The 17,399-nt window shown below is 25.3% G+C and overlaps 2 protein-coding genes across 2 annotated transcripts; both read right to left on the reverse strand.

The window, feature by feature from the left end:
• Positions 1-449: 449 nt before the first annotated feature.
• Positions 450-2,690, reverse strand: LOC105361317 (serine/threonine-protein kinase 16). The gene is made up of 6 exons (XM_011498446.1): positions 2,511-2,690; positions 2,167-2,401; positions 1,809-2,013; positions 1,558-1,712; positions 1,053-1,187; positions 450-616 (listed from the first exon to the last, which is right to left on the reverse strand). Exons 1-6 carry the CDS (start codon positions 2,618-2,620, stop codon positions 500-502), a joined length of 957 nt encoding a protein of 318 aa, XP_011496748.1. The 5' UTR covers positions 2,621-2,690; the 3' UTR covers positions 450-499.
• A 1,390-nt stretch (positions 2,691-4,080) lies between these two features.
• Hmt-1 (ABC transporter ATP-binding protein/permease Hmt-1) lies at positions 4,081-8,776 on the reverse strand. The gene is made up of 10 exons (XM_011498447.1): positions 8,346-8,776; positions 8,034-8,233; positions 7,495-7,654; positions 6,845-7,056; positions 6,614-6,760; positions 6,308-6,531; positions 5,835-6,216; positions 5,271-5,614; positions 4,809-4,966; positions 4,081-4,478 (listed from the first exon to the last, which is right to left on the reverse strand). Exons 1-10 carry the CDS (start codon positions 8,655-8,657, stop codon positions 4,098-4,100), a joined length of 2,520 nt encoding a protein of 839 aa, XP_011496749.1. The 5' UTR covers positions 8,658-8,776; the 3' UTR covers positions 4,081-4,097.
• Positions 8,777-17,399: the final 8,623 nt, after the last annotated feature.

Below are 17,399 nucleotides of genomic sequence, written 5' to 3' on the forward strand. Positions count from 1 at the left end.
AATATTCAATTCTTTCATCAATCTGTAAAAATTTACATCTATAACTGTAAAGTTATCATTAAAATTATAATTGCATATGATATATAGTGCTTAGCTAAAAAATCATATTTAGCTTCTGTTATTGAATTTAAAGTTTTAGTAACTAATTATTTTTAATTAGTTAATATATATGTACAAAGTAATAGTTAAATCTAATGTGTACTTGTAAATCTGTTTCTTTCAAATCTTACAGAAATTAATAGAAATTAATAGAAATTAATTTAAATATATATCATTTTAAGTGATAATTTAAGTTTTACATTAAAATCCTAATTTACAACATCTTTTTTATATAAATATTTGATTTGCACTATGATATTTAATACTATATATATATATATATATATATAATTATTGCTATAAAAAAAAAAAAAATTATTCTTTTCAAACTTAGAAACGGACTTTATATTAATAAGAATATACAGTTTTTAAGAAAAAGTTAATTTCTGAAATTAATAAATTAAACTCTTCCTTCTAATCTTGATAATACTTCGTGAGCACTTTCAATCACACTGTAAATATATGGGCGTTCCATTGGATTGACCTTAAGCATTGATAGTATTAAATTTTGCATATCCTGAAATAAAATTATTTTTAATATCGACTAATGTATTTTAATATTTGTCCTTAGACGTTACATTTGTGATTAGTCATTCATTAAAGTAAAGATTTTATAATTAGAATTTTTAAGAGCCTTTCTATGAAAGTAATAAATTTATGATTGTTAAATTTATGTTTTATAAATTAAAGTACAATGCTATGTGATACGATATTAGTTTTGCTGAGTATTTGTATATTAAATTTAAAAACTTATTTCTATTCATTTAACTGTTATATTTAAACAGTATCTATATTTAAAAAAGAAGAAGAAGAAGAAGAAGAAAAAAAATATATATATATATATATATATATTGCATTGTTATTTTTAATGTTTATATAAACATTATAAAATGATAATATTCCATTTCAAAATAATAGTATAAACAATTAATAATATAATCATTGTCACTTACATCATTGTACGGCGCACTCTCTGGAAATGTTATATTTGCACTGATAACTGCAAGTGCAACACTGTCTCCTCTTTCATATACTGTATCAAAAGGAGACTTAAAAAAACACATTGCATACAAAATACAACCTAGCGACTGAAAATATAAATATTCTATGATAATAATAAGATATATATTGCTATTTTTCCTATAACTAAATATAAATAAAAAATATCTTTGATTCCATAGAATTTATTGTAAAATTAGTCACAATTTTGAATAGTATTTGATTTATTGATTCTGCAAGTAAATTATTTTATACATTTAATTTTAAATATATAAAATTTATTTGGGCATATTTTTATATATGTCGACATTTTGTTTAAATTAATTTTTAAAATATAAGTTACCAAATTATTTAATTTTCAATAATGATTTGACGTAGGCTCGATACTTATTTATTTACATATAATAAATCAAAATATATATCTAGTGACATTAACATTTACGTATTTTAAATAATTACCCATATATCTGTTCGTTCATCAACCATGCAATAACTTTCAACATTGAAAAGTTCTGGTGCTCTGTATGGCATCGAACATCTTTCCGCTGCCAATTCTTGTAACGATTGTGCTGCTTGATTTCCACACACTTTTACTCTTGCCGGTGCTACCGAACCTAAAAGATTAAAAATTATAAATGAATTTAAATATTTCTGATCGCTAAACAAATTGTAGTAATAAACTGAAAACTAAATTTTGAATTGCTTATTACCTAAATCCATTATTATTGGTGACATTCCATCATCTAAAAGAATATTTGCAGTCTTTAAATCTCTATGAGCAAGAGCTTCGGGCTTGGCTTCGTGAAATGCTTTAATTCCTTCACAAATTTGTAAAAATATATTTATTATATCCGTCGATTTCATGTATTCGTGTATCTTGGAGCGCATCTCTAATTCATGAGCCAAAGTTCCTTTCTAAAAGAAAATATTCAAACATATGCATACATGCATATATATATATATATATATATATATATATATAAATGTGTGTGTGTGTGCGCGCACGTGTTTATGCATAATTATTAGAGTTTTAATTTAAATATATAATTTATATTGTTGATTACATACACGATAATAAGGCAAGACAATTAAAACTTCGCTTGTTGTATTAATGACAGGATCAGCTGTTCCTTGATGAGTAGAATTAATTAATTCTATAACATTAGGATGTTTAACAATAGAATGATATTCTATTTCTTTAATGGCTAATCGTTGATCTTCAAGACCATGACATATAATTTTTTTGATTGCATATTTATTATGTGATAAACTATCTTCGACTAAAGATACAGTACTAAAACCTCTAAAATGTGAAATATATTTAGAAATAAAATTTATTAACTTAAAAAATATATTATCTAATTTTATTAATTTATCAGTATCATTATTATTATTAATTTAATGTATATTACCCTTCTCCAAGGTGCTCCAAAATAGTATATTTTCTACCATTTACCGTTACTGTTTCTTTTGCACATATACAGCCCATTTTGAAAATTAAACTTAAACCCAAACTATTCATTATAGCAATATGTAAAATTAAAAGATAAAATGAACTTTGAAAATATTTACAATTTTCAACAGCTGTTTATCATTTTATCATTTTTACGCAGGCATTTTGATTAGGGTTAGGTTTTACAGCTGACTGAAGTCTGAACATATTTGAATTTTTATATGTAAGTAAACTAATCAACTAATCATTTGTTTGGTTGATCCTACATTTTTTTTCTGTTAAATCGTAGATGAAAACGTTAAAAACATAAAAATCTTTTTTAATTTTTAAAAATGTTGGGAGAAAATTCCGATTTAATAAAGGTATTAATAATCCTAATCAAACTTCAGTTATTTAAATTTCATAAAAAAAATTACAATTACATTTTTATTTAATTTGAACAGATTCTTTATATATTGAATTTTATTTTTGTATCAAGTTATTACTTTTATTGGGGTGAGAATGAAGAATTAATGGCAGAGCCAATGGATGAAACTGGTTGGGTTGCAGATGGTTCATTAGCTAATGCTCTCGAGCAGTCATAAATTATATCAATAGATATGGCAAAAGTTTAATGAAAGCAAAAGGAATAAAAATATTTAATAACATGAGTATTTTATTTAATATTTTTGTTTATTAAATTAAATTATACATTGTATGTGTTCGATTATACATGCATTCAGTACACAAATGTGCAGAGGCAAATGTATATATTTCACATCGTATACATATAATTGACTGAATAATATATTACTAGATTTACTATTCAATGACATTATAAATGAACATATTTAAATTTATTTTTTATTATATAATTTAATATTCTTTTTTAATTTTATCTAATTTATCATCAATATCGAATTGATAAAAGATTTAGACATAGTTATTATGACATTTAAAATTAAATATGTTTGATTATAGCGCCGCTGGAATTTGTAAATGCTAATAGTTTGTAACTGACAATCCTGATATTGAAAAGTTAGTTTTAATATATAAAGACATAACTATTTATGATTTTGAAATTTCTTGAAATTATCTATTTTTATATAAGATATCAAATTTCTCTTGTATAATTTTAAACCATATTTATATTTGCTTTTGTAAACTAGTTTCAAGCATTTCTATTTCTACATTATAAAGTAGTATGATTGTTTCGCATAGTAATTTACAAACATAATGTTTACAGATTAAGATAAAACTGAATCATGCATATAATTATCTTTTTTTTATAAAGAAATAATGTTTTTATTTTAAGATGCCTTCATTTCAGAGAAAATATTTAAATTACTGTTTGTTAGAAAAGAAAGAGGATTGTATTTTAAAACATATTTCTCTTTTAAATATGCCATGTTTGAAAGTTATACAAAATTATAATTCTCTTTAACTGATTTTATTAAATGTACTATTTAACACAATTTTTTATACACATTTTTATAGTCTACAAATGACACAATGATCTAAAGTTTATTTATAACGTCAGTCCCATTATCCCTCCTCATAAAAATATTTAATTCGTATTGTTTTCTAAAGAATATTTCAAATTGCTAGTGGCTTCTTGTTCACTTTTAAGCTGTGACTCCCACATATTGTAATATACACCATTCTGCGATATCAGATCCTCGTGTTTGCCTCGTTCAATTATCTCACCCTCTTTCAGTACTAAAATCTCATCAGCATGAACAATGGTTGACAACCTGTGTGCTATAATTAGCGACGTGCGACTCCCACATACACGATTAAGTGCTGCTTGTATATTACGTTCTGTTTGAGTATCCAAGGCACTAGTAGCTTCATCTAATAAAACAATCTTTGGGAGTTTTAGAAACGTTCGGGCAATAGCTATTCTCTGTTTTTCTCCACCACTAAGTCTTAAGCCTCGTTCTCCAACCTTAATATTTTAATCGCTAATGTTTAAAAATATTTAACTCTTTAAAAGTTACCAAGTACAGTGATTGTTCAAATTAAAACTCTTGTATAATGTAAGAAAATAAAACTTTAAAATTAAAAAAAATTGAGTAATTATTTTTTACATTATTTAAATTATTAAAATGTAATAATATGAAGAACAAAATGAATTGCCTTCAAATTACTTATAATTCTATATATGTATTTTTTCAAATTTTCCAAAATTTTATTATATACTCATTTTGATTTTTTACTACCATTCAAACACTGTATTTGTAACTTGAAATTTTCCAGTTTAAAAAATTATATTTACCTGTGTTTCATACCCTTCTGGAAATGTAAGAATTCGTTCATGAATATCAGCATATTTTGCTGCTTTTATAATGTCAGCTTCTGGAGCATCAATGTTTCCATATTGAATATTAAATTTTATTGTATTATTAAATAATACAGTATCTTGAGGAACTACCCCTATAATTTTTTAATTTTAGAATGACATAATTAATCAATAATTGAGGATGAAAAATGTGCTATAATTTAGTTAAATAGGATTCGCGTAGTAATAATGAAATATATATTTTTATCGAATATTTTAAATCGTATTGTAAAAGTAGTTCTACCGATCGTTAAATCGATTGGATTTATTAAGTTTTATTAATATTTTATTAAATGATCGATCGATTATATTAAAAATAGTTTTTTAAAAGCAAGAACAGAACAAGTTACGATAGTTTTTTTTATTAATTTGCAAATTAAAAATAAAAAATAATTTTACCGATGGCTTTTCGTAAAGAATCCTGATTAACAGTTTTTATATTTTGTCCATCTATACTAATGGCACCTTCATCGATATCATAGAATCTAAAGAGTAAACGCATTATCGTTGATTTTCCTGCACCCGAAGGTCCTACGAGAGCGACGGTTTTGCCAGGGGGAGCAATAAAACTAATATTTTTTAGTATTATCTTTTCTGGTATATATCCAAATGAAACATTTGAAAATTCAATTTGACCATTATTAATTATTAATGGTTCAGCACCTGACGTATCTAAAACTTCGGGTTGTTCATGGAGTAGATCAAACATGTTTTCCATATCGATAAAGTTCTTTTGTATAGCTCTATTAAAAATATAATAAATTATCATGAGTTAATATTTCAATAAGGAATTATAGACGTTTTCAATTAAAAATCTATTTTGTGTTCTAACATTTTGAATGAATAAGTGTTAAAAACTTTCATCAATTTCATTATAAAATATTAAAAAAAAAAAAATCAATTTAATAAATGCATATAATTAATACATAATTTGAATTAATCATTTACAATGATTAGTTTTACCTATAATATGTTCCAAACCAATTTAATGGAACATAAAGTTGAATAATATAACTTGCGAATAAAACGTAGTCACCAATAGTTAATCCTTCATTGTTTATAACTAAATGAAGACACAATAAAGATCCTGTAAGAAGTCCACAGCTGACAATTATATTTTGCAATGTATTCAAAATATTTAAAATTATCATGGACTTCCATTCTTCATTTTGATATTTTAATATTACTTTTCTATAACAATCAATTTCATATGCTTCAGCTCCATAATACTTTACAGTTTCAAAGTTTATTAAACTGTCAACACTTCGTGCCTTTTGAGCATTATCGGCTAAGTTCATACGTCTTTGAAATTTTGTACGCCACTCGGTTACATTTATAGTAGCAACTAAATTTATAATAATAACAATAAAAGAAATTATCACATATACATATATATATTTGTAGAACATAAAGGTTACACAAATAATATACATTACCAATATATAAAACCATTGTTAAAAAGACAATTAATCCAAACCATTTGTTAAATGCACTAATAAAAAATATTACTGCTACAACAATATCTACAATTGTTGGTATTATGGAAAAAAGAATATAGCTCAATAAATTATTAATAGAATCAGTGCCGCGATCCATTACTCGAAGTACTTCTCCAGTTTTACGACTAAGATGCCACCGCAAAGATAAACTATGCAAATGTCTAAACAAAATTAGGAAAATGTATCTGCCTCTTTTGTATATGTATACTATGTTAATAAAATTTAAATTAATCGACAAATTACCGAAATAGCTCTATTTCCACCTCACGAGTCGTATACTGTTGAATACGAATCCACAAAAATGATCTTAAATTGTTTAATAGGCCCATACCTCCAGTACCACCTCCTTGAAGAAATTTGAATCCAACATAAATTAAAACCAAATCCCATCTAGAATTAAAAAAAATTTCCTCAATTTATATGCAATTAAATAAATTTATTATGTATTTTCTACTTTTTAAATATTTGGTAAACCTGAATTGTCCTGGAGTATCAGTCACACTATTTACAATTTTTTTATTATAAATAGGAACATAAAGATTAATTATTCTGCCCATAATAAGTAATGCAAAACAAATTATCACTCTGAGCTGAAGTAAAAGACTTGTTTTTGGCCAAAGAAAGGGCGCCAGAGTTTTTATCTTATACCATCCATTTTTCCATGTTGAAACATTTCCATTTGGTTGCTGAAAATTACAATGAATTAATGATAATTGCTTCATTAAATTTATATTAAGCACAAATTGTTCGATATAAAGATATTTCAGGAAATAAAAATCATTATAATTTACATAATTTAAATTTTGAATCACTAATAAAATATAAAATAATATATAAAATTATTTTAATTTTAACTACTTATATATTTCTTAAACATAATATTTTGAGATATTTCGTTTGAACATAAATTACAAGTTTTAATTAAATATTTGTATCAATTAAAAGATCAATTAATATATACAAATTAAAAGATAATTAATTAATTTAATATGATTTTCAATAAATTATATATATTTCAAACAGTACTATTAATAAAAATATTAGTAATAAAATAATAAAATTTACAGCTGCAAAATATTAATAGAAAAAATATAAAGATATATAAGAAATAATTAATAACTTACCCTTTCAAATCTTGATCGTACATTGGATCCATCATTAAAATTATAATAACTACTTGGTGAATTACCAATAATTCCAGGTGCATGTAATCCAAGACTGAAGATTATAAGATTACTGCAATATCTTGAGATAAATAGTATCATTTCTATTTTATCAGATAGTCTGAAAATAAATTACAGGTATTTTAAAGCAAATTAACATTTAAAGATATTTAAAAGTTGACAGTTAATAAATATGAATTTATTTCAACTTTTCTTCATTAAAAAATTAATACTTTTATACATAATTAATATTATAATTATACAATAAATTTGGAATATTGAAACAATAATTTATATTTATTTTTAATAGAAATTATATAGTATAGGAATAATTTATGATTTAAAAAATAAATGCATAAATAACTCATTTGTTATAATGTTTTTTATATTGTTAAAAAATTAATATATAAGCATTTATCAATTAAGGCTGGATATAGTAATAAGATATGTCTTTTTCATTTATTACATAGTTTCGTATATTAAAATAAAAAATTTCTTACGTATCCAATTTAAACCACCATTCCCATTTCCAAATATTGATAAAAACAAGATTTTCTGCAATAAATGCAAGTGTCCAAAATCCAAGTAAAACAATACCATGACCACGAGGTGGGACACTCGGTAATAATTTATGTCTCTCTATACTCAATATATAAACTGAGTAAGGATATATTATTACTGTTACGCTTGTTGTAAGAATCTAAAAAGATTTTAATAAATTTCTTGTTTAATGAAATAATAGTAAGAAAAAAAATGATAAAACAAATATTAAACAAAAGTTCATGAAGATATAATTTATCATTTTCCTTTACCATGTAACCATATACTTGTTTGTCATCTAAAATTGTTGCTTGTAATATAATTCGTAGGAGACTGAGCAATGGAATAATATATAGAAATAACTTTTGTAATATATATAATTTACTTCTTGGTAATGTACGAAAGTCTATTTCAGTACCATATCGTTGATACATCCATAATTGAATTGTACCAAATATTAATAAATATAGAGCTATTATAGAAGAACTAATAGTATCCATAAAACATTTGGAAAGTCCATGATTAATCCAAATTTCATCAAATGTTACATTTAACGGACAATATGTCATACTTGTTTTATTCATATTGACTTTGCTCTTTTTTAATACTTTTGACTAACAGAATTTTCATAATACTACATAAGCAAATGATTTACTTGCAGAAATCTTAATAAATACATCTTTTACACATTTAACAAATTCATCTGAAAATAAAAATGATAAAATAAAACTTTATAGCCGATTACTAGTAATTATTTTTAATCAAATAATAAACTTTGCCGATAAAATTATTTGTAAATAAAAACTTATAATGCAATTATAAATATTATAAATGATATTACTTTTAGGTTAAATATTTCTTAATATAAAAATTATTTAATTGCAAGTTCTGTTAACTAAGGAATATAAAATTTAAAACAAATAAATTTGTGAATAAGGAATAAGATAATTTGAACAATAAATGAAAAATATGTAGTAATGATATCCTTGCGTAATAAAATGTCGGAAATTTTATTTACATTTTCAAAGAATCTTGATAAATTAGATTTTACTATTACAAAAATCAGATGAATATAGCGATTTATTGCTTATTATTTTGTAATATTATCAAATGTAAATGAAACATTTTTATAACACAAACTGCATTAAACTTGAATTTTCAAAATCGTAACTTTAAAATTTTTAAATGTCATTTCAACGTCGACAAACTATGATTAAATTATGATAATATAGATTAGATACATACATAAGTGACGAAGATAACCTCCCATCTATTTATGTATCAAACTATAAATTAAATAATAAAATAAATATGTAAATATATCTTTATTTCATCAATTCACCTGCGTTTTTTATTTTATTTTACCTAACGCAAGCATTTTTTTTTTTTTTTTTTTTTTTTTTTTAAAGGAATTCAATTTCTAAGACAAAAAAAGAAATTATGAAACTAGAAATTATAATTTCGAATCTTGTATCATTGTAAGCTATAATTTTCATAATGTTAACTGAAATGTTGAATAAATTTTACGGTTAATTTAATCATAAAACACTTGTAATATTTGAGCCACTTTATTTAAATATATAAAAATAAAGTTTATATATAAAAATAATATTTCATACCGAGAGTAAGTACTTGCTTGATACGCATGCGCATACAAGTGCTATTTATATTTTTGAAATACTAAACATAAAAGTTGATTGAAAAAATTATTTAAAAAGTATATAAACCAATCTTTTAAAAATAGGTCGACAATGTATGCTATTAGTTTATATAAGTTTATATAAGTTTCTCACATTAATTGGTAAAAAATTTATTTCATTTACGTCGTTAAACTAAATTTATTTATGGCGTTTGATAGTAATAAAAGATATTTGGAGTATGATAATATAAAAGTATAACACACGCCCGCACACGCACGTGCACGCACACGTGGTTTTAATTGAATGAATAATTGTACAAAAAGTTGTAAAATAAAGAATTTCAATAATTTACATTTAAATTTTAAAAGCATATTAAAGAATATAATAAATTATTTTGTTTTATAAATTCGTAAACAACTAAACTTTTATTGTGAAAATTATTACCGGAGATTGGATTTATGATTGTATTTTTTTTTTTTTTATGACACTGTATATTTATACAATTTATTTATTATGTTAATTTGAAAATTAGCTTGAAAGTTGAAAATTATCGTTTGTTTTTCTCTATTCATTTTTTTATTATTATTAATGTATAAGCCAATAATTATTGTTTATTGTGAATTATAGCTTTAAAAGAATTTTTAATTTTAACAAGCTTAGACAACTTTCTAACTAAACAATAAGTATATGAAGGTTATAATAATAAAGATATTATTCAATTTAAGAACACAGTCTAACTTTATAGATTATTATTATGTTAAAATACAATAAAATTAAATATTTTTTAAATAAAACAGTAATTTGTAAAATACTATTCAGTCGAAAGCAATCATATGAGTGGTGAAAACGCAAACCAAGCGATTACTTAAAAACGTATCTATTCTTTCAAAATCACAATTAAAAATATTATTTTTCTAATTAAATATATTTATATATATATATATATATATATATATATATATATGCGCAATGATGTATAAAATACAATAATTGTAGTAATATATCCATATATCCATTATATATTAATACGCGAGGAAAATCATATATACGCATGACTGTACGTTGAATATCTGAATCGTAAAATAATATTTAATAGTTGTTAATGCATTACTATGAATAATTAATTAATTTATCAATCACGAGAATATTAAATATATTTAAGAATCTTCTTTCTTTAATTTTTTTCATATTTAGAATTTGCAATCCTAAGCGTACTCGTTACATTTCATTATTACATACGTTTTATTTTTCCAAAGCTTTGCAATGATATCTTCTTGTACAAATGTAATATTGTGAAAAAATATTTTTACACACGAAACTGAAAATTCTTATAAATATTGCATCTTATTATTGCAATGTTCTACCAATTTTTAAAACTATTTTGTTTTATCAAAAATATCATGTGCTTCTTCTTTAAAAGATTCATAAATCACAAAATGAAAAAAATTGGGAATCGATAATATGATAGTATTTAATATATAAAAACTCAATACACAATTTTATATAAAAAGTTTAGATAAAATTTCATTAAAATTTATATTATTTATTCATATTGTTTTATAAAAAATTAACGTTGAAATATTCTTTTTATAATTAATTTTTAAATTCTATAACATATTTTTCGTCCAGTTATTTATCATAAAGAATAATTAAATGGTATCTGATATATTGTAATGATTTGATGTTTTTTACTTTAATTTAGACACGATTGTATGTGTTTTGTAGAAGTCGAAGGAGCACAGGCTCCGTCCTTCAAGTTCTACAAGGCTATTACTGAAATTACTTAAACACATGTGCAAACAATTGTATGACTTTGGTGCATATTGTTACATCGATAGGTATGTTTTATAATATTAAAGTAGATTGTCAACAGATGTAAATGGCATAGACATTCATGATGTGCTATGTTAAAAAAAAAAAAAAAAAAAAAAAAACATTTAAAAAATATACTCATGAATAGACAGGCAACTGAATAAGGTTGGGCTCATGGCGGATGAAAAATCAAACGATATTCCTAAGAAAATAACAGAAGTTCCATTTTTTTATTTCGTTTATATTTTATTTTCAATCCCCAGAATTATTTCTTATATTTCTCTGTAACTAGTAATATTCAATAAAAAATATGAAATTGGAAATATTTCTTAATTTATTCAAACAAGTTCTGATGTATATGAGTTTAATATTCTTTTAAAATTATCATATATTCTTATATCTATACAAAATTAAATATAAAAAGATCTACAAAATTAAAAATAATTATTAAATATATAGTCAAAGTTACAAACGACTTCTTAACGAACAATAACTTACAATTATGAATAAATATTCATAATTCATGGTAAAAGTTGTTGATATAACAATAAGAATTCATTTAAGAATTTATTTTAATGAAAAATTGGATTTTCCTTTAATAGGTTAAAAAGTGCTATTTATAATAAAATAAATAAATTATATTCGTTGGACAAACGGTTATTTAAATTTTATAATTAATTTGAGGAAATTATGTATTAATAATTTACTACATAGTAGTTTATTACAATTATTTATAATTGTGTCTTTTTCTTATAATATTATGAAAAGATTGATTTAATAATATAATATGACATATTATCTTTTACTTTATACAGAGATTCAATCGCCTTTATTATCTAAATTTATAATAAAAAGAAATGTTTTAAAAATTCATAATTTTTAAAACAAACTATTTATAATATTATCAAAACAATTTTTCATAAAAAAATATACGAATTATACATTAGAAATCTAATTAATTATTAACTGTAGTGGATTGAAATTGTTTATAAATCTCATTCTAAGTAATGATCTTCAAGATTTTCTCAATTAATCAATAAATAAATAATTCAAATTATTTGTACAATTATCAATAAATAAATAAATTATTAGTAATACATGCAATTATTTCTAATGAATAATTTTATATAATTATAAATGTTAAATATGAATAGAGAAATCACATAGCAATGATATGCCAATGACTAGATAAATCACTGATTGCGGAGAAAGATTTGTCGAAAATTCGATAAAGAATTAAGGAAATCAAAAAGATTTAAATAACGACAATACGAATTTTGTTTACATACAGCTAATTCAGCTTGACTTGAAGTAGATGCAATTAAAATTAGTTTTATCACTTTTGTACTGTTCAACATGATCTACAAGTGTGTGTTATGAAAAATATTATCGATATTTATGAAATTCAGTATAAATATTAACAATTTGTAAATTTGTCCTATGTACTTACTTTGTAAGTACTACTACCGTATAGTACTTAAGTATAGTTGATTTTACTCATTACGTAAAATTGATTTTTATAAAAGTATTAGAATATAAGTATTTAATACATTTAAGTTACTTTAATATATATTTTTTTTTTTAATAGTAGTGAAATATATATATATATATATATATATATATATTATATTATTAACATAAAATACGATTTATTTATCTAATTAATATTAATTTAAATGCATTTATAAACCTAAAAAATTAGAAATAGTTTATTGTAATTTCAATGTAAGTATAAAATAGGTCCTGAGTGGTAATGGATTAATTTCACATTATACTGTCAATATAAAAGTTGAAGTTATTTTTTTTTTCTTTTCAATTGACTCGAAGCTCCTATAATTAATAATAACAATTTAAAAGTTATAGTCCTATCTTTAAAAAACTAATATATCGATTTTGAAGATGTACACATATTAAAATAGAAAATATCGATTTTCATGAGTTTACTGATAATTATGTTTGTAAATATAAACATAACCGACACCTTTCATTATATATAAAACTTTTAAATTATGTATTAAGTTATTCAATGAATATTCAAATTTACTATGATTAATAAGTTTAAGTACGAGTGTTATGTGTTACACCATTCGTCATTATTTGAATGAATTTGGATTTTCCATGGTAATAATTTGCAATTTTAAAGACAACGAAGCTAAATATTTTCGTACAGCTAGTAAAAACTAAAAAATGTTAGTAGAACATTATTTTATCTTTATCTAATCTTAACACATTTTGAACAAATTTTTTATTGTAAAATTTTCCAAGTGTAGCACAAATTGGCATTGGGAACATATACAAATTTTGATGTTAATTTATTCAATAAAATTATTTATAAAGAAGTTTCTTAAGTTGACACCAAGAGAACGTGATAATCCTAATATTAACAGAATTTTAGTAAAAACATACATCGACTTTATATGATAAATATGATTGAATACAAATGCATACGTTTATCTAAATGTACTTTCATAAAAATCCATAAAAATATTTTTCAAAGTAAGAAAATATTTGATAGAAATATAAATAACTAAAATAATAATAATAATAATAATAATAAACATACACTCCGGTTCGCTGAAAACAGTGGAAGCCACGATAATGAACGATCTATTTATCAAACAAAGATATCTATAGATGTATGCGCTTATGGCATTACATATTGTATTGTATAATATTAATCTCACCGCTTTTAATGATTCGTTACTTAAAGGTTGAAAAACTTTAATTCGAACTGTCCTAGTGGAAAATGATATCTATGAAAAGGAAGGCAAGTTAATTGAGTTACACGATATTGTAAGCTCTGGTCACTTGGTTTTCGATCGGATGATGACAATTCATTGTTTCGAGCCCGTCCGTCAGTCACGGAGCCGTACTCACTGTAAAAAAAGGGATGAGCGTACGTAAAGTAACGAGATATTACCGAAGATCGTCGAGCTCGTTCGCAAGTACCAAAGCTACATACGTACGAACATCACGCGAAGCGTTCGTGAAGCGCCAAACGTAGCGAGCCTCCGTTGCTGCTCTATCTCACTCGCTATGCCCGCCTGCCTCTCTCTCTCTCTCTCTCTCTCTCTCAGACACGTACACGCACGCACGCACGCACACACACGCACGAACACACACACACACACACACACACACACACGTTTAAATTATTCATAAAATTATCAATTTAATTTCAATTTTATTTTAAAATAAAATATTTTTCCGCGCTTAATTATTTATGTTATTAATACCTCCCCCTCTCTCGTTTTTGCGCGCTGGCTTACTCTATCTGCGACTGCGAGCGTCAAACGATTACGCACCCCCCGCCGGCCCCTAATCGTCGTAGATCGGATGTCGTCGGCGGCATAATCGGCGTCTCTCGCCCGTGTGCCGTTGTTATGTGTTGTCCATTCACGCACGTGTTGCACGCACACGATCGTGGCTGCAGGTGTGCGTCCGCGCAGCCTCCGCTCGCCGAGGCACTCGGGGTACGGGCCAGTGCCTAAGATCCGTCGACGCGCGTCGGACAGCAGCCGACTCGGATATCCTCGAGAGCTCGTTCGCGCCTCAGCTGCCGCCGCTTACCGCCGCGATGGGCCCGAGACACTCCCCGTCCGCGGCCCCGAGCAAGGGCCCCGGGCACGAGGGCTGCCCGGACCCGAGGGCCAACCCGGCGCGCACCGGTAGAAGCGACGTGAGTATCTGCCTTGGGCCTCATCAGCCCCTTCACGCCCCATGAGCTCTGGGACTGCCAGGGTGGCATGTCGTGACAGCCTATCCGGAATCACGTAATCGTCGTACGCATGATGCATCCGACGCTTCGAGCTCGGCATTACGATTGTCACAGCGAATGCCGGCTTTGCTTTCGCGCAACACCGGAACTTCATTCTCGCTTAGCATGACGACAAATTCAAAGTCCCTCGGTTCCTGGTATTCTCTGCTCCGGCAATTCTTGATGACAATACCACTATCGCGAGCTTTCATCTACGTTTGTCTTTTAGGTTGTTTTTAGGTTGCCTAACATCCTACTTCCTGCATTTGTCATCTCGGGTCCGCTTTTTTAGCATAAATATTCACGATGATCTATATTGCACGTGAATCGGTACCATTATATTAACGTAGATTTTTGGCAAATTTTTCGCTCTGCGCCAATCAGCCACGAAATGCTCCGTCCCGAGTTAAAAACAAACTTTCAACTTCCCAATTGATGCTGCGGTGTTCCTATGCGACTAGTCTCCTCGAATTAAAGACGATGGATATTTCAGAATTATATTCGATCATACGCCCAACGCAATACACGTCAATACACGTCAATACACGTGAAGTAATTGATTAGCTCATTCGAACAATATCACCAATCTCCTTGCATACTGTTATCATTAATTAATTAAATCTAAATATTACCATCTGAGCTTTACAATAAGAAAATATTTACAATTAATTTATACGCCAAAATTCAAAGACTTTGTGTTTTATTTGTATGAAACGAATGAACACTGACAATATCAATAATTTCTTAAATAAAAGTTAAAATGCCCTTAGGAACAATGTATATTCATAATTCATTTCCGTCATTTTCAGAAAGTAGGAAATTAGTCGATAGGGATTAGGAAAGTAGTACGTTTAGTAAATACGTTTCTTGTTAAAAAAAAAAAAGAAAAAAGAAAAGAAAAGCAAATATTATTAAAACTAGATTATTAAGTCGATTTACCATATCGAAGAAAAAAAAATTCATTAGTTTATTGTTAAAACCTTTATATAAAAACGTACATTATTTTCAACATAATTAGTAATTGCATTATTAACAAATTGCACGTATTGTTATAGTATTGTTCGAGTAAATTTTTAAGACCTTTAGCCATTTATTTTTCTTTCTATTTAGAAAATTTTCTTTATATCATGTACAAACCGAGTTAACCGCCTAAAAATCTTATGATTTGTAGGTGTAGAAAACACAGGATTATAGTAAAAGTAATTATTTAAATTTTGAACTTTTCCTTCCATTCTATTCCTATCTATTTTACGAATTGATTAATATAAATAATAAAATTTTGCACATGCATGATATTATTGTAACAAGTTATGAATAAACATATTTTCAAATACAAACTTATCATAATAATATACCTAAAAGATAATAAAGTGAAATAATTCATTTAAACTCAACGTTGTATGAAAAATTGTTTAATATTTCATTTAAGCAATACGGTAATTTTATCAATAGACCGGACCTTGTAAAAGCTAAAATAATTTCTTTATAATAGGTTGCTAGGAAATACTTAATAAATAACGAAGTCTTTAACATAATAATATATTATATATTAATGGATATTAATTACAAATTACGAGAAAATAAATATAGGTAAAAGATAAACAAAACATATTGTTTCATTCAATTTTCAAAATTAATTAATGGATTGATTATTAATATTTTTATTGGATTTTTGTCTACGTAAGATTTACTGAATGATACAAAATTGTCGAATGCTTTAATAACTTAGAGAAGAGCAGCTAATTTTCGCGAGGACATGAAGTTTGAAAATCGTATAATTACTTACGATAGTTTCTAAAATTTCTATTACTGCTAAATAAACATTCAACAATAACATTACTTACAATAATTACAATAATCTACTTTTCGCAAATATTATTACTAAACATCATTAATAATAAGATTTTTGTAGTCAATATTGTCAGGTCATAAAATGCAAAATGGATTAATAGCGCAAAGCATTTGCTGTAAAAATAGCGGAGGACGGGAAAATACTATAAACATTTAATTAAAGTTGAGTGCGATAAACTTGTAGACACTACGCAGGTTAAAAGTTACATCAAAATTCATTTTCTTTATATTATTACGTTATTATGAAATTGTTTCTCATCTATATT

The sequence above is a fragment of the Ceratosolen solmsi genome, unplaced genomic scaffold (assembly GCF_000503995.2).
Source record: "Ceratosolen solmsi marchali unplaced genomic scaffold, CerSol_1.0 scaffold30, whole genome shotgun sequence".
Taxonomy (NCBI): Eukaryota; Metazoa; Arthropoda; class Insecta; order Hymenoptera; family Agaonidae; genus Ceratosolen; species Ceratosolen solmsi.

Coding starts and splice junctions, on each gene's coding strand:
- Hmt-1 (XM_011498447.1), bottom strand. CDS start 8,657: ATGAATAAAACAAGTATGACATATTGTCCGTTAAATGTAACATTTGAT. Junction 5,615..5,834: donor TGGTTTGGAACATATTATAG/GTAAAACTAATC, acceptor TATTTTTAATAG/AGCTATACAAAAGAACTTTA. Junction 4,967..5,270: donor TTCTTTACGAAAAGCCATCG/GTAAAATTATTT, acceptor AAAAAATTATAG/GGGTAGTTCCTCAAGATACT.
- LOC105361317 (XM_011498446.1), bottom strand. CDS start 2,620: ATGAATAGTTTGGGTTTAAGTTTAATTTTCAAAATGGGCTGTATATGT. Junction 2,402..2,510: donor TTGGAGCACCTTGGAGAAGG/GTAATATACATT, acceptor TTCACATTTTAG/AGGTTTTAGTACTGTATCTT. Junction 2,014..2,166: donor TTGTCTTGCCTTATTATCGT/GTATGTAATCAA, acceptor ATTTTCTTTTAG/AAAGGAACTTTGGCTCATGA.